Below are 27,777 nucleotides of genomic sequence, written 5' to 3' on the forward strand. Positions count from 1 at the left end.
GACCCCAAGAAGCTTTTGAAAGTGGATTCTACATTGATATTCACCATGCTAGAAATTATTAAGGAAATTTTACATTATTTAATAAAATAACCCATTACATGTTACTATAAATGGCACTGTTTTTAAAAACTTGTAAGAATTTGAGGAGAGTGGCATTCTTATTAAATGTCTAGTTCACAGAAAGCCTAAATTCTCATATCTGCTTCTGCATTCAATCTTTCACAATATTCATATTGTATGTAGTCTCTGGAAAACTCTATGGTACTCTTAAGAATGAGAGTGAAAAAAGTGAAAAACCTTTGGTAGAAACCTCACAGGGTTTCTGGGACACCCTTCCATGTGTTCCAAGGTCACACTTTGAGACCTACCACCTTAATAGCTTTTAAGCCTACTGCAAAATAATATTCCGGGTTATGTTAATCAGCAAAATTCAGATTCAATGAAAATGCTATTTTCTAAGTTCTCAAGAAATTAACAGTGAAGAGGATAATGTTCTTCAATACCTCTTAATGTCTTTTTCTCTATTCTGAAACTGATTTCCTTCAGTTTATCCTTCCTCCAATTAAGGTTAAACCCCGAGGCTTAGATCTCCAAGAAAAGTGAGGGCAGGTACAAAAAAGATCATTTTTGAATCTCAAAGCTTGGTTTTCTGATTCCAGGGAAAATACCAGCCCTGAAAGCTAGACACTGTTCACCACACCAGCAGCCCCCCACCAAAGTGTGTTTGATAATTCCAAAATGACAATATTAAGAAAAGCTTGGGGGACTGACCATAATATAGATCACAGAGGAAGGCAAAACTCAGGATTATGGTGTTAAGGGAAAAACTTCTTTAGATTGGAATGATACAATGTTTCCACTAAAATGGGCTGCAAATTTGAAGGAAGCAAGACTAGCATTCCCAAAGGGCCTGATTATGTCAAGGACCCAGTACCCTTTTCCCAGGACCTTGGGCAAGTGAGTTAAGAGGAGGTGGGTAAAGGCAACAAGGAGGAAAAATTCCAAGAAGACTGAAGGGAAGCACAAAGTAGTGGGAACTGGCATTGCTTCCCACTGAGAATTTTAAGAGGAAATGTATCAGTTATAGGATGGTGGATGCAAATTATATTTTGCCAGAGACAGGATTTTTTAATTTAAATTTTAGTTAATATACAGTGCAAATTGGTTTCTAGAGTAGAATTCAGTGATTCATCACTTAAAATACCCAGTGCTCATCATAACGACTGCCATCTTTAATACCCATCCCCCACCCCCTCCATCAACCCTCGGTTTGTTCTCTATCCTTAAGAAAGTCAGGAATTTAGAAAGGCCCCTGTCTCCCTCTGTTATTGTACAGCTACAACAGTGCTCCATGTAGGGGACATGACCTACAGCAGGCACTTAGCAGACCTTTGAATGCATGTGTGATTTATTTTTTTCTACATCACTGCAGAACTGGGACTAATTTCCAGATGATCAAATAGCTCATTTCACTTTTGTAGCATGTTATACCATGCACGTACATTCTATTTTCATATAAGCAACTTCAAAGGTCTTCCAGATATTAACTTATTAACAATGTAACAGCTTTACTGTTGTTAGTTCAAAGAAAAGGATGGTGAAATATTCAGTGGTTATGTATATTTGGGTTTGAAAATGCAAAAAAAAAAAAAAAGGGCAGTTAAAGTTTAACAGTTACCATGCCCTCTCCAGAATTCAGGTGCTAACTGTTTTAACACTGTCCTTGGAAATTCACATGCCTAAAATTTAATTTCTATAACAACCTCTTAAAGTAAGTATTATTTCTCACAATTAGTGGAGAAAAATACTCAGTGGGGCCACCTGCTTTAACACAAATATAGAAGAACATACTGTAATATTATTTACTCGTAGGGCCAAGGAAAATGAGTATTTGGCTCTTGATACATTCTAGTAAATTCTGCCATTTAAATAAAGTATAACAGGCCTAAAAGAAATAGTTTTAGGAGGCCAGACTATTGTGTCTTGGTTAGTATGCATATTTAACACAACTTTATTATTCTTTAACACAACTTTATTATTCTCAAATTCAGAAAGAACTGACTTCTATCTTGAAGGTTGATTCATAACAGAGTTATTCATAACAGGCTAGTTGAACTTTCTAGGTTTCAAGAGACAGTATCTGAAACCAGGTAATAAAATTTACACTAATTCATTATTATTGAACAATCTGAGCGGATTTCATTTTCCTGAAGATATCCAAAATAATAGGAAAAAATGAGCATACCTGTGGCAGGTGACAGGTAATACTGCCTTGTATAACTGAGGGATCTTTCTGTTTATCAGAGGCTGTAAGGCCTCTTTAAGGCGATGATAGTTTCTCTCCAGTTCCCTTTGATACTCCTTTTGATCAGGCCCAATTAGGCTCTTATTTTTTCTTAAGGCATCCTCACACCTAGGAAAAACAGTGTGTTACCAAAAGATTTCTTCTGGCATAGTTTGAAAGCTGGATGCTACTACACATATTCACCATGATGATGTCATTCAGTTTTTCCGTGGAACATTAAATATCCACTCTTGCACTGGGGGTAAGGCAGGGGACAGAGATGAACTTGAGTTCTTTTACACTAACATTCACTTAACAGTCTTCATTTAGTTAAAAATTATATATTTTTTCATGTTAAATCTTAAGTCATTTTCTCATATATCACCATCAGACTAAAAGCTCTTTAAGGGATTTTACCCTACTCATTCATGTACCAACAATGGCATCTGGCACAGTGGTCTGCCAATATTCGAATAAGCTGCTTAAATGAATAGTCCTTGGTAACAATCCTTTGTCCAATTTATTCAGATATTTAAGAAAAAGTACCTGGACCCTAACAGATCAAATAGTAGGATGTTAAACAATGTATACATAGCTAGCTGTTTCAAACACTTAACAGAAAACCCCCCCCCAAAAAACAAACCAATGTACACCTATCACTAACAGAATTGCAGCTAAGTGACGTTCAGAGGAAAATGTATAGTCTTAAATTTTTTTTTAAAGCTAAAAGCGAAGAGCTTAGCAACTTAAAAAGAACAGAACAAACCTGAAGTCAAATCACAGTCTTTACATACAGGAAACAATCTGCAAATTCTACTAAACATTTTAAGAACGGGCCCCAGTGTAACACAATTATTCTACAGTATGGGGTGGTGAGGTGGAAGTGTATTTCTGAGAAGAGTCTCCCAACTCCTATTTCAAGGCTAGGATACCAAAACCTAATGGAACTAAAAAGAAAAAAGTGTATTTTAATTTCCCCATAAACATAGTTGCAAAACTCCAACAAGCAAGACAATAGCAAACTGTTCCACCAATGTCACACACACCCCTTTGATAATACTCTAAAATCTGTCATGATGAAAATTCAGCATAACAAAAATAGGTGGGAACTTCTTTAACCTAATTCAAAGCATCTACAAAAAACCTGAAAACACTATCCTCGATGGTGAGCATTTTTTCTCCTTTTAAATCAGGAACAAGAAAGTGATGTCCTCTATCATATTGCTATTCAGAACAACATAGTACTGGAGCTTCGAAACATCACTGTAAAAGGGGGAAAAATCCTAAAGATAAATTATTAGAATTAACAAGTAAGTCTGGCAATATCCTCATGTAAAAATATAGAATTCAACTGCACTCTGTACACCAGCAAACAAAATGTAATTCTAAAAGATATTAACAAAAGCATAAAAGTATGAAATGCCAAGGAATAAAATCAAGATATGTAAAGCCTCTACAGAAAATCAAAATACTAAAAAAACAAAAGATCTAAGTAAATGAGAACAAGGTCACATTCACAGACTGGAATAGTCAAGTTCTAAAGAAGTTCCAACTCTCTGCCAACTTATCTACAGATTCAGGTTATTAAAATCTTAAAAAAAGAGAGAAATGCAAATTTAACCCATAATCCATAATCATACCCATCAAACTGGTAAAAGTTAAACCGTTAGAGAATACAAAGTAGCAGTATAGTTATATAGCAAGATGAACTCTCAAATACCAGTAAGATTTAAATTTGTCTTAAACACTTTGTTTTTAAGTTCTTAAAAGTTTTTAATTTTAACTTTAGTATAGTTAACATATACTTTTATACTGGTTTCAGGTGTACAAGATAGTGATTCAACATAGTCTATACATTGCTCAGTGCTGATCATGAAAAATATACTCTTTAATCCTCCTCCCCTCTGGAAACCATCAGTTTGTTCTCCATAATTAAGAGTCCGTTTCTTGGTTTCCCTGACTTCCTCCCTTTTTCCCCCTTTGCTTAATGGTTTCGTTTCTTAAATCCCACATACGAGTGAAATCATGTTGTATTTGTCTTTTTCTGACCAACTTATTTCTCAGTGTTATACTCTCTAGCTCCATCCATGTTGTTGCAAATGCCAAGATTTCATTTTATTTTTTTAATGGCTGAGTAATATTCCGGTGTGTGTGTATATGTGTGTGTGTGTGTGTGTGTGTGTGTGTGTATAAACCACCTCTTCTTTATCTGTTCATCTATCTATGAGCATTTGGGCTGCTTCCATAATTTGGCTAATGTAAATAATACTACAATAAACACAGAGGTACATGTATCCCTTCGAATTAGTGTTTTTGTGTGTTCTTTTTTGGGTAAATACCAGTAGTGCAATTACTGCATCATAGGGTAGTTCTATTTTTAGCTTTCTGAAGAAACTCCATACTGTTTTCCATAATGGCTGCACCAGTTTGCATTCCCATCAGTAATGCACTAGAGTTCCTTTTTCTCCACATCATGGCAAATGGCTGTTGTTTCTTCTGTTGCTGATTTTAGCCATTATGACAGTTGTGAGGTATAGTTTTCATGTGCGTTTCCCTGACGGTGGTGATGATCATCTTTTCATGTGCCTGTCGGCCACCTGGATGTCTTCTTTGGAGAAACTCCTATTCATGTCTTCTGCCCATTTTTCAATTGGACTATTTGGGTTTTTTTGGGTGTTGAGTTGTATCATTTCTTTACATATTTTGGATACTTACCCTTTATCAGATACATCATTTGCAAATATCTCCTCCCATTCCACAGATTGCCTTTAGTTTTTGTTGTTTCCTTTGCTGGGCAGAAATGTTTAATTTTAATGTGGTCCCAATAGTTTATTTTTGTTTTTATTTCCCTTGCTTTAGGAAACTTATCTAGAAAAATGTTGCTATGATTGATGTCAAAGAAATTACTGTTTGTACTCTCTTCTAGGATTTTAATGGTTTCGGGTCTCACATTTAGGCCTTTAATCCATTTTGAGTTTATTTTTGTGTGTGGTGAAAAACAGTGGTCCCAATTCACTGCATGTAGCTGTTGGGTTTTCCCAACGCCATTTATTGGAGACTTCTTTCCATGGCATATTCTTTCCTCCTTGCTTAAGACTGACCATGTAATTGTGGGCTTATTTCTGGGTCTTCTATTCTGTTCCATAGATCTATGTGTTTACTTCTGTGCCAGTCCCATACTCTTCTGATTACTACAGCATTGTAATATAACTTGAGTCTGGAATTGTGATACCTCCAGTTTTGTTTTTCTAGACAGTTTTGACTATTTGGGGTCCTTTGTGGTTCCATACAAATTTTAGGATTATTTGTTCTAGTTCTGTGAAAAATGCTGTTGGTGAGTTGGAAAAGTGAGCAACTCTTGATCTCGAGGTCGTGAGTTGAAGGCACATGCTGAGTACAGAGATTACTTAAAAAACGTTGTGGTTATTTTGGTAGAGACTGCAATAAATTTGTAAAATGCTTTGGGTAGCTGTGTGTGTGTGTGTGTGTGTGTGTGTGTGTGTGCGCGCGCGCTTCCATGAGCATTTCCTCTTTCCATTCCTTTGTGTCAACTTCAATTTCTCTTATCAATGCTTAACAGTTTTCAGAGTACAGGTCTTTCACCTCTTTGGTTTATTCCTGGGTATTTTATTGGTTTTTTGTGCAACTGTAAATGAGACTGCTTTTCTAATTTCTCTTTCTGCTGCTTCATTATTAATGTATAAAAATATAGGAGATTTCTGTATATTGATTCTGCACCCTGAAACTTCACTGAATTCATCTATCAGTTCTAGTAGTTTTTTGGTGGTGATATTAGGATTTTCTATATATAGTATCATGTCATCTGCAAACAGTGCAAGTTTTACTTCTTCCTTACCAATTTATGTTATGTTTGTTCCCTCTAGACCTACCTTGTTGAGGGTTTTTAATCAAGAATGGATGTTGTACTTTGTCAAATACTTTTTGTGCATTTATTGAAATGATCCTATGGTTTTTATCCTCTCATATCAATGTGATGTATCATGTTGATTGATTTCAGAATACTGAACCACCATTGCATTCCAGGAATAAATTCCACCAGATTGTGGCAAATGATTTTTTAAAATATATTGTTGGATTCAGTTTAATAGTATTTTGCTGAGGATTTTTGCATGTATGTTCATCAGATATTAGCCTGTGGTTCTTTTTGTGGTGTTTATCTGGGTTTAGTATCAGGGTAATGCCGCCTCATAGAATGATTTCAGAAGTTCTCCTTCCTCTTCTATTTTTTGGAATAGTTTGAGGACAGATATTCCTTAAACGTTTGGTAGAATTCACTTGTGAAGCCATCCAGTCCTGGACTTTTGTCTGTTGGGAGTTTCTTTGTTATGGATTCAATTTCATTGCTGGTAATCAGTGTGCTCAAATTTTCTATTTCTTCCTGCTTCAGTTTTGGTAGGTTGTTATGTTCCTAGGAATTTATCCATTTCTTCCAAGGTTTTCAAATTTGTTGACACGTAATTTTTCATAATATTTTCCTTTAATTGTTTATATTTCTGTGGTATTGGTTGTTACTTGTCCTCTTTCATTTATGATTTTGCTTATTTGACTCCTCTCTTTTTTCTTCTTGCTGCATCTGTGTGAAAATTGATCAATTCTGATCTTTTCAAAGGACCAGTTTCTGGTTTTATTGATGTATTGTTTGAGTTTCCATATCATTTATCTCTGCTCTAATCTTTATTACTTCCTTCCTTTCTGCTGGTTGGGGGTTTTATTTGTTCTTTTTCCAGCTCCTTTATGTATAATGGCTCACACACCTTGGGAAAAACGTGGCATTATCAGGCTGAAGTTAAACCCATGAACCAACACTACTTTTAGGTTTATAACTCCTGGAAAATCTCTTGTCAATTCAGAAACAGAGGAATATTTGAGTAGTACTCTTTGTAACTAAAAACAAAAACACAGGAAACCACCAAATATCCACTAACAGAAAAATTAATAAATCAGGGCATATTCATATAACATAAGATATAAAAATAGATTGAAGAAACACTATGGGTATATCTCACAAACACTGAAAACAGCAAGTCACAGAATTATATTCACTATCCATTTATATAAACAACATGCAAAATGAAGTAGTGTATTAAAGAATAATACTCATTTATAATAAAACAATACAGACAATAAAGTAAATAATATGAAATTCACGATAGTGGTTACCTCTAAAGGAAAGAAGAGATGCTATCAGAGAAGAACATTTGAGGTGGAGATCTCAAAGCAAAGAGAACGCTATTTCTTAGGCAGGGTGGGTAGGTACGTGATTTTTTTCCTCCCTGTTCTTTAATAGCAAATAATATAAATACTATACTGAATCTATTCAAGATTTAATGAAAACAAGTTTTAAAAGATAAACCCCAAAATATAAAAAGTGAACACATACAAAAGTTTTCATTGTTTTTAGGAATAAATCAATGCAAACTAAAGTACCATTTAAACTGATTAACAACAGACACCCTACCTAAACGGCATTGTTTAAAGCAAAGTACACTTGCATACTTGACACTTTTAATACTTAGAAACTTTTTGCAATGCACGATGTATTAAGGGCCAATAAAAATGTACTTTGCCTCAGTCATCTCAGATTAAAATTTTAACAAAAGAAAAAAGGAGGTACAGCCACTGTGGAAAACAGAGGTTCCTCAAAAAATTAAAAACAGAAATACCATATGATCCAATAATTTCACTACAGAGTATTTACCTAAAGAAAATGAAAACACTAATTTGTAAAGATACTTGCATCCCAATGTTTACTGTAGCATTATTTACACTAGCCAAGATATGGAAGCAACCTAAGTGTCCACTGATAGATAAATGGATAAAGAAGATGTGATACACACAAACACACATAGACACACACACACACACACACACACAGAGACACACACACACAGGAATATCACTCAGCCATAAAAAGGAGGATATCTTGCCATTTGTAACAACATGAGTGGGCGTAGAGGGTATTTTCCTAGGTGGAATAAGTCCCAGAATCAGACCTACAAATACAGAGAACAAACTAATGGTTGCCAGGGGGAAGTGCAGTAGAGGTAAAGGGGATTGGGAGACACATGCTTTCAGTTATGCAATGAGTAGGTCACAGGCATAAAAGGCCCAGCTTAGGGAGCATAGTCAATGGTATTGTTCTAGTGTATGATGACAGACAGGAGCTACACCTGTGAGCACAGCATAAGGTATGTTGTACCCTGGAAACTAATGTAACATTGTGTGCCAACTATACTCAAGAAAAAAAAAAAAGAAAGATCCAATGCACTGGTGAATCACAGCTCACTTAAATTCAACTTAAATTCAACTATTTGATAAAATAATATAATCATTATAAAGTTTTAACTTTAACTGAAAAAAAAAAGATTATATATATATATATATATATATATATATATATATATACTGTGAGCTTTATAAACATGTGCATATGATATAAAAATAAAATGTAACACAAAAATTAAAAAGATAGCATGAGTTGAACAAAACTAACAAAAATGGCTGTAACTTTCTTGATAAGGTTTATATCATATAGAGGGTTTTCTTTTTGTCATATAAAAAGAAAACCTTCTCTACAGTTGGTAATACTTAAAAAGACCAGCAGACTACAGAAATTCATCACCTTATCAACAACATACATGAGGAGGAGGACATGTGATTTAAAATGTAGTCAAAACAACAGCATAAAAAGAAATAACTGTCTCTACTTAAATGTCTAGGATCTAAACTAGTATGTATTGTTCCAAGATCATCTGGCACACAAAGATAGCAGGGTGTTTTTGGTTGTTATCCAAAACTTCCCTAATAATAAAAATAATGCTAGGGATGCCTGGGTCACTCACTGGGTTAAGCCTCTGCTTTTGGCTCAGGTCATGATCTCAGGGTCCTGGGATCGAGCCCCGCATCAGGCTCTCTGCTTGGCGGGGAGTCTGCTTCCCCCCGCAACCTCCACGCTGCCTGCCTGCCTGCCTCTCTGCCTACTTGAGATCTCTGTCAAATAAATAAATAAATAATCTTAAAAAAAAACAATGCTAGAAATCAGTCAATTCTACAAGTATAAAGTAGATTTCTTTATTTTACCACCACAGTTCATCTACTCCATACATTAGAAGCTACGTTTCCCGTTGTCTCCTAAAACCAAACTTAGAAGATAATCTGGCCTAATAATAAGATTCTGGAATCTCAGATTTCCAATGAAGCTTTCTGAAGCCTTTTAAAAGACAGTCACCATGTTCAGGTGGGAGAAGCTGACAAGAATTCATGACAGCTATTGCAATGAGAATGGGGGAAATTCCATTCTAAAATACTTGAACATGTTAGCATTCCTCATAATTTTCTGATGACAAAACAGATGTGATATTATTTCTAACCCTGATAAAGCTGTTCAGTGACTGACTTGATAAGAGAAACCACAACAAGGAGTCAAAGACCGGGTTCCAAAGCCATGTCGTTAGGTGACCATCACATCATTTCCTGAATGGTACACAAGGCTCTCTTACGGTCCAGTCTAGGTTGACTTACCCTGTAACCGACTGCTTGTCTTTACAGAGTTACAAAACTTTACATTAAACTATTATTAATAGCTTCATTAAACTATTCACCTTTCTCAGAACAGTCTCTAAACTTTGTGCATAATGTGCTTTTTTCTTTTCTATTAAGTAGACCCTTCTCCTCCACGTTTCTGCCTGAAAAACTAATACTCATCCTTCAAGGTCCGTATCAAATGTCGAATTCTCTGGGAAACCTTCCCGGGCATCCCCCTGTAAAATTAATCATTCCCTCTACTGTCAAGCTTACAGTGTTGGTAAAGCAGAAATCAGTCTCAAGTTGATAAATGACTGTTTGTTTCCTATTGTTTCAAAATTTAATATCTACCAAACACCTATTTATTATGTGCCAAGTATTATCTGTGCAGAAGAGAGTTAACTGCAGGCCTGAGACTGGTATCCTTCAAAGGCCTATTTGCAAGGTGGGTCCTTGGTTAGCAGCTGGGAGTTGGGATTTTGGGAGGTAATCATTTTCAGAAGATAAGAGTGGCTCACTGTGCCTACACTATTTACACAAACATGGCTTCTGCTGAACACCTGCTTTCAGGATTCTGGTATCTGCCAAGGAGAAGGTGCCCACAGGAATAGCCCCCAACAACAATCTGGGCACGGAGTCCCTAGTGAGCTTCTGGGTCAACATTTCACACACGCTATCCCAGCTCACGGACGGAGGAGTCAGGGGCTCCTGTGTGAATCCCGAGAGAGGATTTCAGAGCCCACACCTAGAGCCCCCCAGGCTTAAGCACAGTGCCTTTTCTCTGTGAGTATTTTACTTTGTCCCTTTCCATAGAAATCAATCACAGTGTGACTACAGCTATACGCAGACTCCTATGAGTCCTCCTACAGCATTAAAACTGGGGGTGTCCCGGGGACCCTGAGACACCCATATATTATTTCACCCAACGTGCACACCTCCCTCTGGGAAGGAGATTATTACTATCATCCATATTTAATAGATTAGAAAATCAAGGGTCACAGAGATTAAGTGACCTGAAATAGGACACCCAATGACAGAGACAAGATCTGAACACAAATTTGCTGCTTCCAAGTTTGTTGCTTGTGTGTTTCCTGAGGGAAGGGAAGCAAAAACTTTCACACTGAAGGTTCACAATAAACAACAACTCTCAGGTTAAACAGCTAAATAGTCTAATAGTTTCATGTTAAAAAAAATTGGGGGACTACACTTCTCTAATCTTTAAAACTAAAAATATGGCAATATAAAGTTTTAGAGGTGGGGGACCATACACCCTGAAGGAATAGTAAGTCATGCACAAACTGCTCCTCATCGTTAGCAACTTTCCTAGATTTTTCTCCCTTCAATGGTCCCTTAAGCCCCCACACCATTCTGTGGTTTGGACATTCACAATTTGAGGGTCTTTATGCAGGAAGCCTTCAGTACCTTTTAGTAAAGTCTTTGAAGCACAGTCGTAGTTTATTATGATGTCTGAAGAGCTTTGGGTCACTGGGTATTTCAGACAGAAACACCTGGGCAACTTCCAAAGGCCCCTGTAAAATAAGAAAATAAAAGTGTGTTTTTGTCTTCTCTAAAATCAGAGGGAGAATATGCCTAAATGATTTTTTCTTAGCACTGAGATGGCTGCATTTAAGCTTAATGCGTCTATGTCTATATTGAAACTTCTCAGGGCACCCGGACAACTCAGTCAGTTAAGCATCAGACTCTGGTTCAGGTCATGATCTCAGGGTCATGAGATCGAATCTGCTGTCCTGCTGTGGCTCAGCAAGGAGTCCGCTTGACTCCCTCCCTCTCTCTACCTCTGCCTCTCCCCACCCTTGAGTGTACTCCCTCTCTCTAAAATAAATACATCTTTAAGAACAAAATACAAAAAAACCTTCTCAGACAGATTCTGGCCATATATCTTAAGCTTCTCCTAATGCCAAATCTATATGTATAGGTACTGTAATTAAATCGATGAGTATTTTTCAATGAAAAAGAGTAGGAGTGCAAGGACTATTATATTCATCAATGCATTTTTGCCTTATACATTTTACATTCCTTAATTTACCCTGGATGCAATCAGTTGTCAAGCCACTGGTTATCAGATACTTGATTCTGCCAAAATAGCTCCCCTCAATATTCCAAATGTGTTCTAACACTGCAAATTAAAGATGATCCCTTGGAATGTTGCATCATTTGGAAGTAAAACCCCCAAATAATTTGTGTTTTGAGGGGTAAAGGTATTAAAAATATTTGTTTCTACTTTGGGAGGACACTTTTTGGCTTTGTTTAACCTAAAATATAGGTAAGATATGTGATATGAGTTCTTACTTGAAGTCTTTCTGGATTTTCCCTTACCCTAGAATATTTCCTAATCATCAGTAAGAGAATTTGAATGAACCCACTACAAGGAGATAACGGGATGGCTCCTAATCTGCATATAACAAAGCAACAATTGTATCTTATGTTCATATATTATCAAAATTTTCTTTTTTTTTTTTTAAAGATTTTATTTATTTATTTGACAGAGAGAGATCACAAGTAGGCAGAGAGACAGACAGAGAGAGAGGAGGAAGCAGGCTCCCTGCAGAGCAGAGAGCCCGATGCGGGACTCGATCCCAGGACCCCGAGATCATGACCTGAGCCGAAGGCAGCGGCTTAACCCACTGAGCCACCCAGGCGCCCTATTATCAAAATTTTCAAAGCGATTCCACATTACTTATTTCCTCTTCATGACTCACTGGGAAGGAGAGCTGGAGAAGATAATCTCAGGGAGTATCTAAGGAAGCAGGCATTCACATGTACCAACTGAGCTCTAAAAACAAGACTTTTTTAGATCACGTTCTTTCAGTACAAGGTTTTAAAGGAAAGGCCATGTCAAGAGAATCAGTTCCTTCTTAACAGAATGTTTAAGAACTGATAAGCAGGGTGCCTGGGTGGCTCAGTGGGTTAAGCCTCTGCCTTCAGCTTGGGTCATGATCTCAGGGTCCTGGGATCAAGCCCCACATCAGGCTCTCTGCTTAGCAAAGAGCCTGCTTCCCCCACTTTTTCTGCCTGCTTCTCTACTTGTGATCTCTATCAAATAAATAAATAAAATCTTTAAAAAAAACCAGATAAGTAGAAAAATACAAGCAGCACAGAGGGCAGCATGAAAACCTTAATAACTGCATCTATACTAAAAAGATTTTTTTCAGTCTATCTTCATTTATACTTCGTGTCTTTTGCAAACTGCTCCTAACAGGTATCTCTTTCCACTTAATCTGATACTCGTGGCCTTTGTGAAACATACTCATGGAATCATTTCCAATTCCACTTATGCCTGAAATCATGGAGGACCACGTACTTGATTCACCGTTGTGCCTACAGACCCCTGAAGCACCATCTGAAGCATTTTGGGGTCTGCTGGATCCTGATGTGTTGCAAATGCCAACTCCTGGGTCTTTTTCTGCATGTCCTCAATGGCAACTTCAATTGGAGTTAAGATGATCTGGGTGAAATAACATCTGTTAGGTCAATGCGCTGACTGAAAACTATTTAATGAGCCTGACAGAGAATCTTTTTTTTTTTTTAAAGTGGAAATGAACTATAAACTGTTTTCTAATAACAGAAATCCAAACTTTAGATTCCTAAATGGGTGAAAAAAAAAAAACCAAAACCCAGCCTTTTAAAGCATAAGCGAGGATAAACTAGGGATTTAGAAAAGAAGCCCAAATTAATGACTCAAGAATGGGCAAAGTTCGCGGACGGACGTTGCCATGTGAGGGGTGGGACAAGATAACACACCCACACAGTTCTCACGAGGCACCCGTGTCTTTGTTTTGCTCATCCTATTCCTATCTGGGGTCTTACCTCTTCTTTGTGGGTGACATTGACCCTTGTCTTAATATAAGGAAAGGCATGAGAAGTAGTCAGAATGGTCTTCCGTTTAAACTGTTCATGAAGTTCCCCATGGGCACGGCCGTCTAAAGTGAAGGGCGTACAGTACATGAAACGGCGAAGATTATAGTTCTTGTCAAAATAGGTGATTCTGTCCTTCATCTCATACGTGTCAAAGTACGGCTCCACATAGGTAATCTGAATGTATGCCTGGGGGGGGAAAAAGGCCTTCATTTTCTCACTGTTAAATCATCATTCAGTCCTTTTCCCGAAAATCATGGTCTCAGAGTTACTCCTACAGGGCATTGCTGTCATCCGCCATACCTTGTTAGGGTCTAATTTACACTTGTCTACAGGGTTAGAGTCCTTGATTACTTCCAAGACATCCTCTCCAAATCTTTCTCCATAAAATCCCTACAACAGAAGCAAAAGAAACCTTTTACATGAAGTTAACATCAAGTGAAGAACAGTGAAGGCCTCTGAGCACGAGGTCATTTAGTGAGTTCTTGTATAACCGTCTGAATAATTATAAAATAATTATTTAGGTTCACAAAAATTGTGTTAGTCTATTTATTTGATATTATTCACATCTACTCACTTTTTTTTTTTTAAGATTATTTATTTATTTATTTGACAGAGAGAGAGAGATCACAAGTAGATGGAGAGGCAGGCAGGGAGAGAGAGGGGGGGGAGCAGGCTCCCCGCTGAGCAGAGAGCCCAATGTGGGACTCGATCCCAGGACCCTGAGATCATGACCCGAGCCGAAGGCAGCGGCTTTAACCCACTGAGCCACCCAGGCGCCCCACATCTACTCACTTTAACACAAAATAGAACAATTTTCCACAGTGGAAGTACAGGATTCCGTAAGAGATTCTCAATAAAAAGGGAACAAAAAGCAGAGACAAAAGAAATTCGGTATCTTTGACGTATAGGATCTTACTTTTATTGGATGTGGCCTGATTTTGCAGACATGGGTCAATGAACCAAAATTCATTTTTATGAATGATTTAATAGTCCAGAATTTTCAAATAAAAGTGCTGATCTGATGAATGTTTTACACTGGTTTCAATTTTGAAAAGGCAACCCAGTCAACAATGTAGTGACTTCCGTGAGCAGCACGGGCAACAGAGGGGGCTATTCCACAGGAAAAATTACATCTGAATCTTCAAAGGAGAAGCTCTACTCTTCCCTCAAAGATAGTTTTTTAACAATAGAGTAAATTTGGAAAACATTGTGTCAATGTTTCCCAAAACTTACTTAGCTCTTGAAAAATAAGAAGTCACACTTTAAGCCAATTTATGGAAGGTGAGCCCAGGGAAGTCACCAATAAGAATACAACATTCAAGAAACTAAGAGGAGCTGAGAATTAAACCCAGAACACGGCCTCTCAAACTCTCATGTGAATACAAGTCAGCCGGGGATCTTGTTAAAATGGAGATTTTAATTCAGAATATCTGGGGCAGGGTCTGAGATTCTACATTTCAGTCTCCGAGATGATGCCGGTACTGCTGGTCCATGGCTGCATTTTGAGTAAAATGAATAAGGAGAGTTTGGAAAGAGTAACTATGGCAGGAAAGACTGGGAAATGCCATAAATAAGAAAATTAGACATTCATAGTGAAAATGAAGTTTAAAGGTTAAGGGAATTTAAGAAGTATTTTTCAGGGTATGATTTCAGGCTTTTAATTTCTAAAGGATTCTCATTGGGAATCAGGCCAAAGAAATAATGCACTGGAATCAGAAATTTCTAGGGACCCCAATTTCATCATTAGTTGTTACTTAATTCCTTATGCATTTTTCTGCAAAATATAGGTAATACTATACATTTCTCTATAAATTACAGTAACTCTGAAGGCTGTGGGGTATCTAAAATATGTCTGAAGATAGAGCCACAAAAAAAAGTTAGTATTATTTTACTGTTGCCATTAAAGATTTGAAGGAATAGAAAGAATATTACTGTAGCTATCAAAAAAATGCTTATTCTCCAAAGGAGTAGTTTATTTAGCAGGATCTGGCTTATTAAACAATTTGATCTGGATCTGAAAGTCTATGCATCATAGAGAATACAAATTAAAGATGACATTTAGGGATGCCTGGGTGGCTGAGTTGGTTAAGTGTCTGCCTTCAGTTCAGGTCATAACTGAGCTCAGTTCCTGGGATCGAGTCCCATATTGGGCTCCTTGTTGAGTGAGGAGCCTGCTTCTCCCCCTGCCTGCTGCTCCCCTTGCTGGACTCCCTCTCTCTCTGTCTTTCTGACAAATAAATAAAATCTTAAATTAAAATAAATAAATAAATAAGACATTCATAAACTACCACAGCATTCACCTCCAATCTGTGAGAGATCTCTGCAAGTTTGGTTATTGCAGGCTCCTTGTAAACAAATTCCTGTTCATCCAAATCCCCAAACTTGGTTCCATAAAAACCAACACGAAAATAGGTGCCAAACATCCGCTTACCATCCTAGGTGTAGGAAAACAAAGAAACATTAATACAAAGTTTTTTTTTTGTTTTTCATATCACATTTACATCGCTATAGCATAAAATTCTCGAAACACTGCAAAAAGATTTCATTCAAAATTACAAAATTTTATTGTTTCTCAAATGAAGGTAAAAATGAAGTAAATATTCTTTCTTTTTCATTACTTTTAATAAATAATGTTCTGCAATTAGGGCTTTTTTCAAGTGACTAAATCACATATGGTTTATGTTTTTCAGAGTTTGTACCAAGTGATTACCTCACCTTGGTCTATGTTTTTAAGTCCCTATACTTTTGAGATAAATTAACTTATTTTCCTTATTGCAAGAAAAGATGCTTGGTAGAACATGAACTGTGTTTTAATTATTCTGAAATTACAGCATACTAAATAAAGTGAAATTTAAAAATAACACTAACATTCTTAGTTAGCATTTGCCTTTATACAATCCTTATACATGTAAGCAATGAGATCATAAAAGTCAGGAGCCAAGTACATAGCACCTGGCATGGAGGAGACAGCCGGTAAATGGCAAGACCATCCAGGAGTCCTGAAGCAAACAACTTGCAGTGGGTGTCATTCTGGCAATAAAAATACTTCTTTGTGGAAGAGTATCGAAATATGGAAGAGTAAGGGAAAAGTGTGTGAAAGATGAAAAGAAAACAATCTGACACGAGTTGGTTACTCTAAAGTCCCCAAACCACCCCGTGCATCCATTAACCACACATTCAAGTACAAAGTACAGAGACCATCTGAACTCTTACACAAAGCATTTTGAGAACACATTCCTTCAATAAAGATAAAATACTTGGAAGCTTTCTGTGCAATTCTTACAATTTATTTACAAAGATGTTTCAGAAGGGGGCGCCTTGGTGGTGCTGTTGGTTAAGCATCTGATGCTTGGTTTCGGCTCAGGTCTCCATCTCAGGGTCATTAGATGGAGCCCCGTGCTGGGCCTATGGAAGATTCTCGCTCTCAGAATTCTCTTTAATTCTCAGGGCGTCTGGGTGGCTCATTCATTTAAGCATCTGGCTTCAGCTCAGGTCGTGATCCCAGAGTCCTGGGACTGAGCCCCATGTGAGGCTCCCTGCTCAGCGGGGAGCCGGCTTCTCCCTCTCCTTCCCACTCATGCTCTCTGTCACTATTTGTATCTCTCTCTAAGTAAATTAAAAAAAAAAAAAAAAAACTTAGAAAAAAAAAAAAAAGATTGTCTCTCTCCCTCTGCCCCAAATAAATAAATGTTTTTTAAAAATTAGGATGTTTCAGGGGCGCCTGGGTGGCTCAGTGGATTAAGCCGCTGCCTTCGGCTCAGGTCATGATCTCAGTGTCCTGGGATCGAGCCCCGCATCGGGCTCTTTGCTCAGCGGGAGCCTGCTTCCTCCAATTTCTCTGCCTGACTCTCCGCCTACTTGTAATCTTTCTCTCTGTCAAATAAATTAATAAAATCTTAAAAAAAAAAAATTAGGATGTTTCAGAAGGATGTTGTGGTAGTGCCTATATACACAGCCACATGTAAGTATTTAAAAACCTCAGAATTCTCTTTAAGCCTAATGTGTCTTACACTCACTTTTCCTACTGAGTTCTTACTGGAAAGGCTGAAGGACATGTAAAATAAGTCACAAATGAAACAGATAATCAAGCAAAACCGGAAACTCTAATTCTTAATTTACTAGTTTCATAATAAACCCTCCTCTCAAAATTACAGTGACTAAAAATACCCCACATTTCTACGCAGGAAAAATAAAGTTCTGAAGAAAAAAAAATGTCTTTGAAGCTAAAAACAAAAACAACAACAACAAAAACAAACAAAGAGGTCTCTAATCTAAAAAATTTTTTTCAAATTTATTTCAAAATTTAACAGGTCTAAAAATTAATGGAGTTTCTATAGCAAATGAAATCTCTCTAGAAAAAAAGTATTCAATCAAAATTCTGATTAAAACCATCCATAAGCCAACGAAACAATGTAACAGCAAGTTTTGACATAATCAAGGAATGAAGGCACTGCATGGAAAACAAAAATGGCATCTGTGAAAAAACCTTGTGATTGTTATGTTTCAAAAATGCCACACATATATACACATACATTTCTACTTTGAGAAACCACAAATATTAAAATTGTTATTCTGGCTAAACCCCTCTCAGAGGTGTCCAACATAAAACACTATTCCAAGTCTTTAATATTGTGGCCTTTTAAAATATTTGAAAACTGCCAATTAGGACTTATTTCCCTTAGCTAACTAAACTTTCCAGTTCTCAATCATGTTTATATGATAGGAATTACTAACTTGTTTGCATTTTATTAGTTTTTCAAAGCCACCTTTCCAAGTGTGGCATCCCAGAAACAGACACAATACTGCAGATGTGCTGTCATCAGCTCAGGGATCAGTAGGCTCACTGCTGATATGAACTTGAATTTTATTAGTGCAGCTTATAACTAGTACTAAGCACTTAAAGCTCTTTTTATTTACTTTCTCATACTGACATTCAGTTCCAGGAAAAAAATTATTGAGTGCTTATAATGCGTTAGACACTGTTCATCCTCTGTAATATGAAAATAAAAATGAAAAGATTTGGCTCCTCAAGAAAGTAAAGGATATACTCAAGTAATTACAATACAAAGGGTTATGTGTTATAATAAAAAGTGGTATCAAGAAAGGAAAGATTAATCCTGCTGGACCCAGGTCACAGAAGAGGTGACGCACAGGGTTCTACAACTCAGAACGGCTAACTGGATGTGGGAAGGAAGGAAAGAACATTTCAGCAGAGAGAGAAAGGAAAACAAGAAGATACAAAGCCATGAAACAGAATATAAGGGAAACCACTCATCCACTCACATATTGACTGCCTACCATATTTGCCAGCAAGTGGTTCCAGACATTTGTGACAGATCAGTGAACAAAAGAGACAAAGAGCATGGTCAGGGTAGATCTCACCAAAAGGTGACACCTGAGCAAAGATGTGGAGGAGGTGGGAGAGTTACTCATGTGGATCTCTGGGGAAAGCATTGCAGAAGAGCGAGCCAGTGCGCAGGTCCTAGGAGAGCAGCCTACCCAGTACACGAGAAGACCAGGAAGGCGGCCCGGGTAGTAGAAGGGGAGTGTGCCAGAGGTAGAATGGAGTAGATCAAAGAGATAACTCTAAGGAGTTATTAAGAGATAACTCTAAGGAGTTACCGGAATTGAGAATGAATGCGTGTGCACTGGAATGGGGGAGGGAGCAGAAGGAAGGTTAAGAGTGTGGGTAAATTTATTTCCAATTTATAAAAAGTTCTCTAGTGTGAAACCTCCGACTCTATCATGTTCACGAACCCATAATCATATAGTTTCCTCCTCAGGGAAAAAAACCCACATCACTTCATCGTATTTCCTCTTTAGACGGCAGAATGACACCTGTTTTCTGCTTTCCTATAACCTAGTCTCTATTCTCCTAGCATCACCTTTCCTTACGGTCATGAATTCTTTCTGAATTTCCCATCATTCCCACACTCTAACTGATTCTTCCTTAGCAGTTCTATTTACTGATTCCCCCATCTTGTGGGTGATGAGACCACATCCCCGGTGAGCAAAACTGATGGGCTCATCTCTCCACTTCTCTAATGGCTGAAATGCCTTGTGACAAAAGGATCCCAAATCCTTTTTAGTTTTGTTATCTTTATTTAGCAAGAACATTCTGTTGGGCTGGTTGTGCATTTCTACAACCACATCACTACTAAAAACTTGTATCCTCATCCAATTGCTTTCTCCTAGGCTTCCTTCAAGGTTATTGATTTCTAAATAGGCATACCAGGATTTCAAACAATGGTAATCACCCTCCTCTTCTATTGGATCTGTTCCTCTTATAGAACACAAACACTTTTATCAGTTTAGTTAGTAATAGATGTCAACTTGGGAACATAACACCTCTTCCATTTCATTAGCCAAATTAAGATTTCTTCTTCTTCTTCTTTTTTTTTTTTTTTAAGATTTATTTATTTGACAGACAGAGATCACAAGTAGGCAGAGAAACAGGCAGAGAGAGAGAGGAGGAAGCAGGCTCCCTGCCGAGCAGAGAGCCTGATTTGGGGCTCGATCCCAGGACCCTGGGATCATGACCCAAGACGAAGGCAGAGGCTTTAACCCATTGAGCCACCCAGGTGCCCCCCAAATTAAGATTTCAAGTAGCAATAATGATAATGATGATGATGATGTTATAGTAACATTAAAAATAATAATCTCCAACATTTTAAAACTACTTACTATGTGACAGACACCATTATCCCCTTTACACACATTATTAATTCTTATCACATCTATGAGATGGATACCATTTTTTTGGGGGGGGGGGCTCATTTTATAGGTAAGGAAAAATAACTTGTCCAAGGTCACAGAGTTAATCAGTGGCAGGACTAAGAGTTAAATACCAATATATTTGACATCTGAAGTCCAAGTTCTAATTAAGTTATGAAAATTCCCATACCCTATATACTGATATACAACGTTAGGACATAAGTATGATCTCTGAACCATCTCCCACTTCTGATGTTTTCCTTGAGAATTTTTGAGAATTTCCTTGAGTAAGTCTTTTGAGAATTAATGGGTACCTCCTACCCTATGGTTTGTCTTTCTCTGTATTACAATACTGTCTTCTGTACTCTAAATACAATAAGCAGATTGGTGGTTCACCTATGAAATATATTCTTCTAAGATATACCCTGCTACATTTCTTGTCAGAAGTTCAGTTTCAACCATTCCATGTCATAGTCCAAAAAAAAGAAATCACATCTAATATCGTCTACATTGTACAGGTTTGCTGTCCATGTCTTTCTTTTTCTGAAAAGCAGCATAAAGGGCAGAATATGATCAGCGGAATGGCACCATCAGGTGTTCCGTCATGGGTCTGCAGCAATTATCACGGATTCACCAGCTACCCACAAAGTGTCTCCTCCTGGAGATAAGATTCTTCCTACCCATATGTTTTCCTTAACGTTCTTTATATCTGACTTGACATTCTTGATGTAAAGCCTATACTCTTGGAATTTTTTTTATTCTCTTCTTTCAGAGACTCCCCCACCTCCGTTATATGGCTGTTTCTAATTCTGCTCTACCTTTGCTTGCTTAGATGAGTTAATTTAACTCACTTAGCTTGAACATGGATTAAAAGCATAATAAATTCAAATGAAACCATAGCACCAGAACTATGGCCAGTATTTCTGAGCATATAAAACCCAAATACTGCCTCATATTCGTGTCCATCTAGCCCGATGACAAGAGTTAAGATATAGCCCTTTTGTATGTTTTGATCTCAAACGGTAAGGTGCCCCACTTTTGTTAAGCATTCCAGTGGGAAGAATTTAGCTTCACAAAGCTAATAAGTCCACCCTCTCTAGCCTTTCTGGAGATAGTGAGATATACCTAATATACCAGTGATATTCCCTTTGAAGAAATATCTTCTAATCTTTAAAGAAAAATAAAATGGAGAAAGTGTCACATGACTATTACTGATGTTTGGGGATTAACTATTCTAAAAAACCCCAAATTGCATTAATTTATTTCTGAAATTGATCACTGCTGGATACCTGGATAAATGCTTCTTTTAAAAATGAAACACATCAGGCGCCTGGGTGGCTCAGTGGGTTAAAGCCTCTGTCTTTGGCTCAGGTCATGATCCCAGGCTCTTGGGATCAAGTCCCACATGGGGCTCTCTGCTCAGTGGGGAGCCTGCTTCCCATCCCCCCTCTGCCTGCCTCTCTGCCTACTTGTGATCTCTGTCAAATAAATAAATAAAATCTTAAAAAAAAAAAAAGAAACACACCAAAAAAGTAAAACAAAACAAAACAAAATAAAAAACCCACACCCACAACAAATACAAAATCAGTATAAAAACTTCCATAAAGGGCACCTGGGTGGTTCAGTGGGTTAAGCCTCTGCCTTCGGCTCAGGTCATAATCTCAGCGTCCTGGGATTAAGCCCTCCATCGGGCTCTCTGCTCAGCAGAGAGCCTATTTGCCCCTCTCTCTCTGCCTCTCTACCTACTTGTGATCTCTTTCTCTCTGTCAAATAAAAAAATAAATAATCTAAACAAAACAAAACAAAAACAAACTTCCATACAGAAATCCAGTATTTCTCTTTTCCTAGAAATATTTTTAAAAATGCAATCATAAGAAAGAAATGATTAAAACACCCTTTATTTCCTATTATTGCCAGAAAAAGAAATGGGTTTGAGAAAAGAGAAAATAAAGGTGAACGCTAAATAGCCATTAAGATACTGAGACCAGCAGAACAGGTAGGAGCCGCCAAGATATGTGACAGGTCCCTGATTTGTTCATCTGCATGGTAAATACTTAACCAAATTGCTAAGTGTCAAGTTTTAGAGTTATCTTTTACACACACACACCCACCTCAAATGCTTTGCCAACTCAAATAATTTATACCAAATCAAAGAGCATAATGAAAAATGAAACATAATAAACTAATACATAAGCCCAGAAAGTCTTTTCCTGTAAATCAGGTAGTCAGTTATCAATGCAAAGAGCCTTTCTACACAATGGATAAGTCATCCTTACTGGAAATTAAACCAGTGAGTTCTCTGAGAATACTAGGATATTAGCTAGGAAACATAGCTTTTGGAAAAAAACAAAATTACTGAAGTTTTCCCAGAGTTAAAAAGAAAAATATTCACAAGATAGGAACTTACCACAATAGACAATAGTAAAAGTAGGGAGTAGGGTCAGCAACCAGGGGCAAGAGAGAAGAGAAAACAGAAAGCATTTTAATTAGGGAAATATCAAAACAAATAAGCAGCAAATGGTGGCAAACACATTTTTAAAATGCAAGCATCCATTTAAGTTTTACAAGGGAAAAGCAAAAAACAAACGTGCAACAATTTTAGAAGCTACAAAGCTAAAAGTCCAGTGAAAGGCAGTGACAAGAATATAAACAGAAAAATAAAGTCTGTGCGACTTTTACCATGCAATAAACATGATGACAGAATGATATTAATGTCATAACCAGTGAAAATTGTACCTTTCAGGGGTCGATTTAGCATCAAGCCAACTAGAAATAAACTGCTCAGAGGTTTCAATATATCTTCTTTCATGCCTACTTTTCAGCTAATTTCATTTCATGTGAGGAAATCCATAAGGAACGTTACCACTCTTAGATTAACCTTGGCAAGCCTCTTTCTAGATCTCTTAACTGAGCCACAGAAATGAGGAATTATATATTAGATATTAATAAGGCCATATACATTGAATCTGGAGAATTAAGGTAGATGTACAAGTACTGGCTTCCTCTGAAGAAAACCAGAGGTAGGGACAAATTCAGAGATGGAAGAAACACAGTAGTAACATTTCTTTCTATGGGTTTCTATTTGGGTCCCTAAATAAGGACCGCAGTGCAAAACCAGAGAAAGTGTAAGGTGCTGAGCCAATGTAAATGTGACCTCAAAGTGAAAGGCAAAGCAGACACCTGTACAAATAAGCATTGCTTAAAATAAAGCTGATTTATTAATACTCTGGCTTTACCGCATCAATATAGATTAGGGCATTATCTTCCAGAGCTCTTTTCTTTACAGAAAGTTCTAAAATAATAGCAATCAAATCTTTCTGGCTTTTTTCAGGTAAAATTTGACTCATGCATTACTTTTCACAAGCCTACCTCCTACATAAAAGGAAGTCTATATGTAGTCTTCAACACAAACTTTTAAACTGTCAGTATAGGAGGTCAAAGTAAATTTCATGTTCTGCCAGTCTCTGTATCCCTCCCACCAACAAAATTTAAATGACAAAGTGAGTTTCTTCCCTCAGGAGTGCTCATACTCAAGGTGAAGTGACTCAAGATCAAATCAACACATTATTTCATCAATTCTGAGACGCACATTTTTTGGGACCACATTTTAATATCCCTGTAGTTGGCATTCATCTTTCAACTGATAGGATGTTGTGAGTCAATAGGTTTCTTTTTCTTTCCTAAAGCCATATAAAATAATGGTAGGTCTTATAATTGATGGCGTCTTTGATCAGATGAAATATGGTATTTTCTATTTACACCTCTGAGCAATAACACATAAATCGACCTCTGTATAATGAGGTGAAACAATATGGTTAAAAAAAGAAATCTGTGTGTAAATGTTGATGAAAGAAAATGCTTCAAAGGATAAAAACATACTAAAGTGATGACAAAGTGGCTCATTTACCAAAGAATCTTATTAGTGTAACATGAATTTCCATGCACTGCCTACAACCTCTTAATAATAAATTGTTTAAAATAACTTACAGTATTTTAACAAAATTTCTTTGGTTAATGAATTCAGTTGATAGCAGACAGCAACAGAATGCCCACAGCTAGCACATGTGGGCAAAGCATTGGCATAAGAAATCTGGTCAAATCAATCTATTAGTGTCTTTAACTAACTAAAACATTACCTACCTCCCAGCCAGTACTCTGTATAATAAAAAGTAAAAAAGGGCAGGTCATAAAAAAAAAAAAAAAGTTTTAAAAGAACAAAAAAAGGCCAAAGGAACTTGAGCACCATAGGTAAGGCACCATAAACCATAAATTCTCCTCCTCGAATAGAAGATAGCAGGATATTTTAAACACCATATTCTTTCATTTAAGATTTGTAATAATTTCCTGAATTGCTTATTCAAAACCTAAGTAGTTAAAATTTCACTTTTAAAAACTTTAGTAAGGGAAACTAAATTTTGGTGAAAAAGAGGCAGCTCATATTTCATCAATGTGTCTGAATTAGACCTCTAACTAAAGGGAGTAGTGCCTCACTGAATTACCCAGGGTAAACTGGAACAGAAATCGCAATTTTGTTCAAATGTCTATTATACAAATGGAGGAAAATTTCTTGCAAACTACTAGCTCCAGGTGTTCCAGAACGGACATGTAACTGACAGTGTATGTACAACTGATTAGAATAAGACCCACCTGTTACCCTCATGAATTGTAATAAATCTCTGGCAACTTCAGTGTTTTTGTAAAAGACAATAAAATATTGGCTTAACAGTACAGCAGCCCTGTTTTAAGACTATTAAAGTTTTTCAAATTGTATCAATTCATCCAGAACAGCTTAGTCCACAGTGAGAAAGAGGAGGTCAAGCTGACAGACAGTAGAGCAGGACTAGTCATGAATACAAAAGTGGATACTCAATACTCCACCTTTTTCTTGGATGATGGTAGCAGCAGATAACAGCGCAGGTAGCCCGGGGAAGGGAAGGGAAAGTAGGGAAGGAGGAGGCTCAACAGGCTATCTCAGAGTATTTTAACAGAGCCAAGAATTTAGTTTCAGGGAAATCAGTTGCTAGTAGTCTGCTTCATTTTTAAACCAAGCCTTATTTTGATTTTAATTTAGGTGATAATATGTGGATCCCATAAACTATAAGCAAGCACTAAAATCATACTATCATAATCAAATAAACATAAGACAACAGTTTTATTATTTTCACTAAATATGATTTTCATATTAGAAATATATTAAGGGATGTTTGAATGGAACACCTAGGAAAATGAAGCTGAGCTGAAAACATTAACAGTATTAGTTTATTAAACTTTCATGAATTTAATAAAAATCTAACTTAAATAAAAATCTTTTTTGGCAGCAAAAGAATCAACTTAAAAATCGCATTCACAATTTTAACCCACAGTTGAAACAGAATAGAACAATTTTTAAAAATTTGCCAACTATTAATAATTTTAAAAAGTGAAGAAAAAAATGCTATGTACAAAGTTTATGATGATCATGGTCTACTTAAGGTAAATTCATTTTTTTGTTAATGAATCTTGCTCTCACCATGAACCATCATTTTGACACTGTTCATTTGTAACATGATTAAAATGGTCATTTCATCCAATCCAGTTTGACATCAATACAAAGCAACACTAATACTTTCAGACAGTTTTCTCCATTTACACTGAAGCTAGAAAGTGCAATCATTACCTGATGAACAATTTTGCTGAATGCTTCTTGAAGTTTACCATGAATTGTGGATAGTTTCTTTGCATCCCGATTAGCTTCGTGAATAGGAATAAGTACTTTGTAAACCTCATTTACCGCTTCATACATGCCAGCCTGTAAGAATAATGTTATATTGTTTTTTCTTATATCAATATGAATTACAATTTAAGAATTCACAATACTTCCACTAAAGCAATACCACTGAAGCTTTCCCAGTAGGACATAAAAACAAACACTACTAACTTTTAATTTTATTAGGCCTTAATAAAAGAAGAATATTTTGCACAATACACTATCTCTTCTGGATATGTACATGTGGGTATATTTAACATACACACCATATATATATACATTTTTAAATTGAACATTCTACTACCTATGGAGTAATTACTTACTAGTATGTACGTGTGAGTACTTACAGATGCATATACACTGTGGCAGAAATTAATTCTGAGCAGAGGAATAAAAGAAATCCAATTACTACACTGGTCACAGGTATCAGATGACCTGTGGTATCCTGACAAACTAAAATTATTTACATTTCTAAAATACTGAATTGACACCAGGAATCTTATTGAAAATATCCTGTGGGGGAAAAAAATCTGTGATCTTTCACCAAATTTAAGGAGGTTCTGAGCTACCAGACTTTATTCCACCAGGGGCCAGCTGGCCAGCCAAGGGCTGATCTGCTTATAATCAGAGTGAGGGACAACATGTGTTTGTACTGTTATTCCATTTCCTTGTCCTTAATAATGGGTTGGTGGCTGCAGTGAAGGAAGAAAGAGATGTTTTCCAAGAGCTGCTAAGTTCCTATTACCTCACAAATCGGCAAACATTTTCCGAAGGGCATAAATATGTGGTTCTTAAGTTTTTTAGGAGAAGTTCACAGGAGTTTAAGTGATCACGTAACTGTAATAGTGAAATATATATAGTGTAACTAAAATGCCCCAGTAATTATTGTAATTAAGATCAGACAGATTAGGGGGGTGCCTAGGTGGTTTAGTTGGTTAAGCGTCTGCCTTTGGCTCAGGTCATGATTGCAGGGTCCTGGGATCGAGCCCTGCTGAGCAGGGAGCCTGCTTCTCCTCTGCCCCTCACACCATTCATATTCTCTCTCTTCCTCTCTCTCTCAAATAAATAAAATCTTTAAAAGAAACCTTTTCTTGGGGTGCCTGGGTGGCTCAGTGGGTTAAGCCGCTGCCTTCGGCTCGGGTCATGATCTCAGGGTCCTGGGATCGAGTCCCGCATCAGGCTCTCTGCTCAGCAGGGAGCCTGCTTCCCTCTCTCTCTCTCTCTGCCTGCCTCTCCATCTACTTGTGATCTCTCTCTGTCAAATAAATAAATAAAATCTTAAAAAAAAAAAAAAAAAGAAACCTTTTCTTTTTTTTTTTTTAAGAAAAGATTAAACAGACCAGTTGAAAAATAGTGGATTTCATAATTGTATGCTATTACAAAAGAACTTCCATAATACAGGCCACTGTATTACTGTGAATTATTAAAATTATACACACAAACACAGAGTATTTATTAAAATATTCCATTAACTGTAAAAGCATTTTCTTACTGCTAGTTCAGATCACTTAAAATGGAACTCAAGGAGCAGGGATCCAGAGGAGCAACCAGGACAGTCGAAGTCCTCAGATGGGATTTTTTTTTTTTTAAAGATTTTATTTATTTATTT

The 27,777-nt window shown here is 36.9% G+C and overlaps 1 protein-coding gene across 14 annotated transcripts in view; it reads right to left on the reverse strand.

Annotated features, from left to right (window-relative positions):
• The window catches only part of DOCK7 (dedicator of cytokinesis 7), a 217,203-nt gene that overhangs the window by 868 nt on the left and 188,558 nt on the right, over positions 1-27,777 (reverse strand). For 7 of the 14 annotated variants that reach the window (XM_082687787.1, XM_082687796.1, XM_082687794.1 and 4 more), the window contains 8 exons: positions 26,079-26,210; positions 24,563-24,577; positions 16,009-16,134; positions 14,009-14,098; positions 13,658-13,894; positions 13,152-13,295; positions 11,252-11,358; positions 2,246-2,413 (listed from right to left, as the gene is read on the reverse strand). In XM_082687787.1, the coding sequence (XP_082543913.1) occupies positions 2,246-2,413; positions 11,252-11,358; positions 13,152-13,295; positions 13,658-13,894; positions 14,009-14,098; positions 16,009-16,134; positions 24,563-24,577; positions 26,079-26,210 (1,019 nt within the window). Of the gene's footprint in view, positions 1-2,245; positions 2,414-11,251; positions 11,359-13,151; positions 13,296-13,657; positions 13,895-14,008; positions 14,099-16,008; positions 16,144-24,562; positions 24,578-26,078; positions 26,211-27,777 lie in introns of all 14 variants that reach the window. The other 7 variants (XM_082687791.1, XM_082687792.1, XM_082687799.1 and 4 more) reach the window with 2 other exon arrangements.

The sequence above is a fragment of the Mustela nivalis genome (assembly GCF_964662115.1).
Source record: "Mustela nivalis genome assembly, chromosome: 10".
Classification (NCBI taxonomy): Eukaryota; Metazoa; Chordata; class Mammalia; order Carnivora; family Mustelidae; genus Mustela; species Mustela nivalis.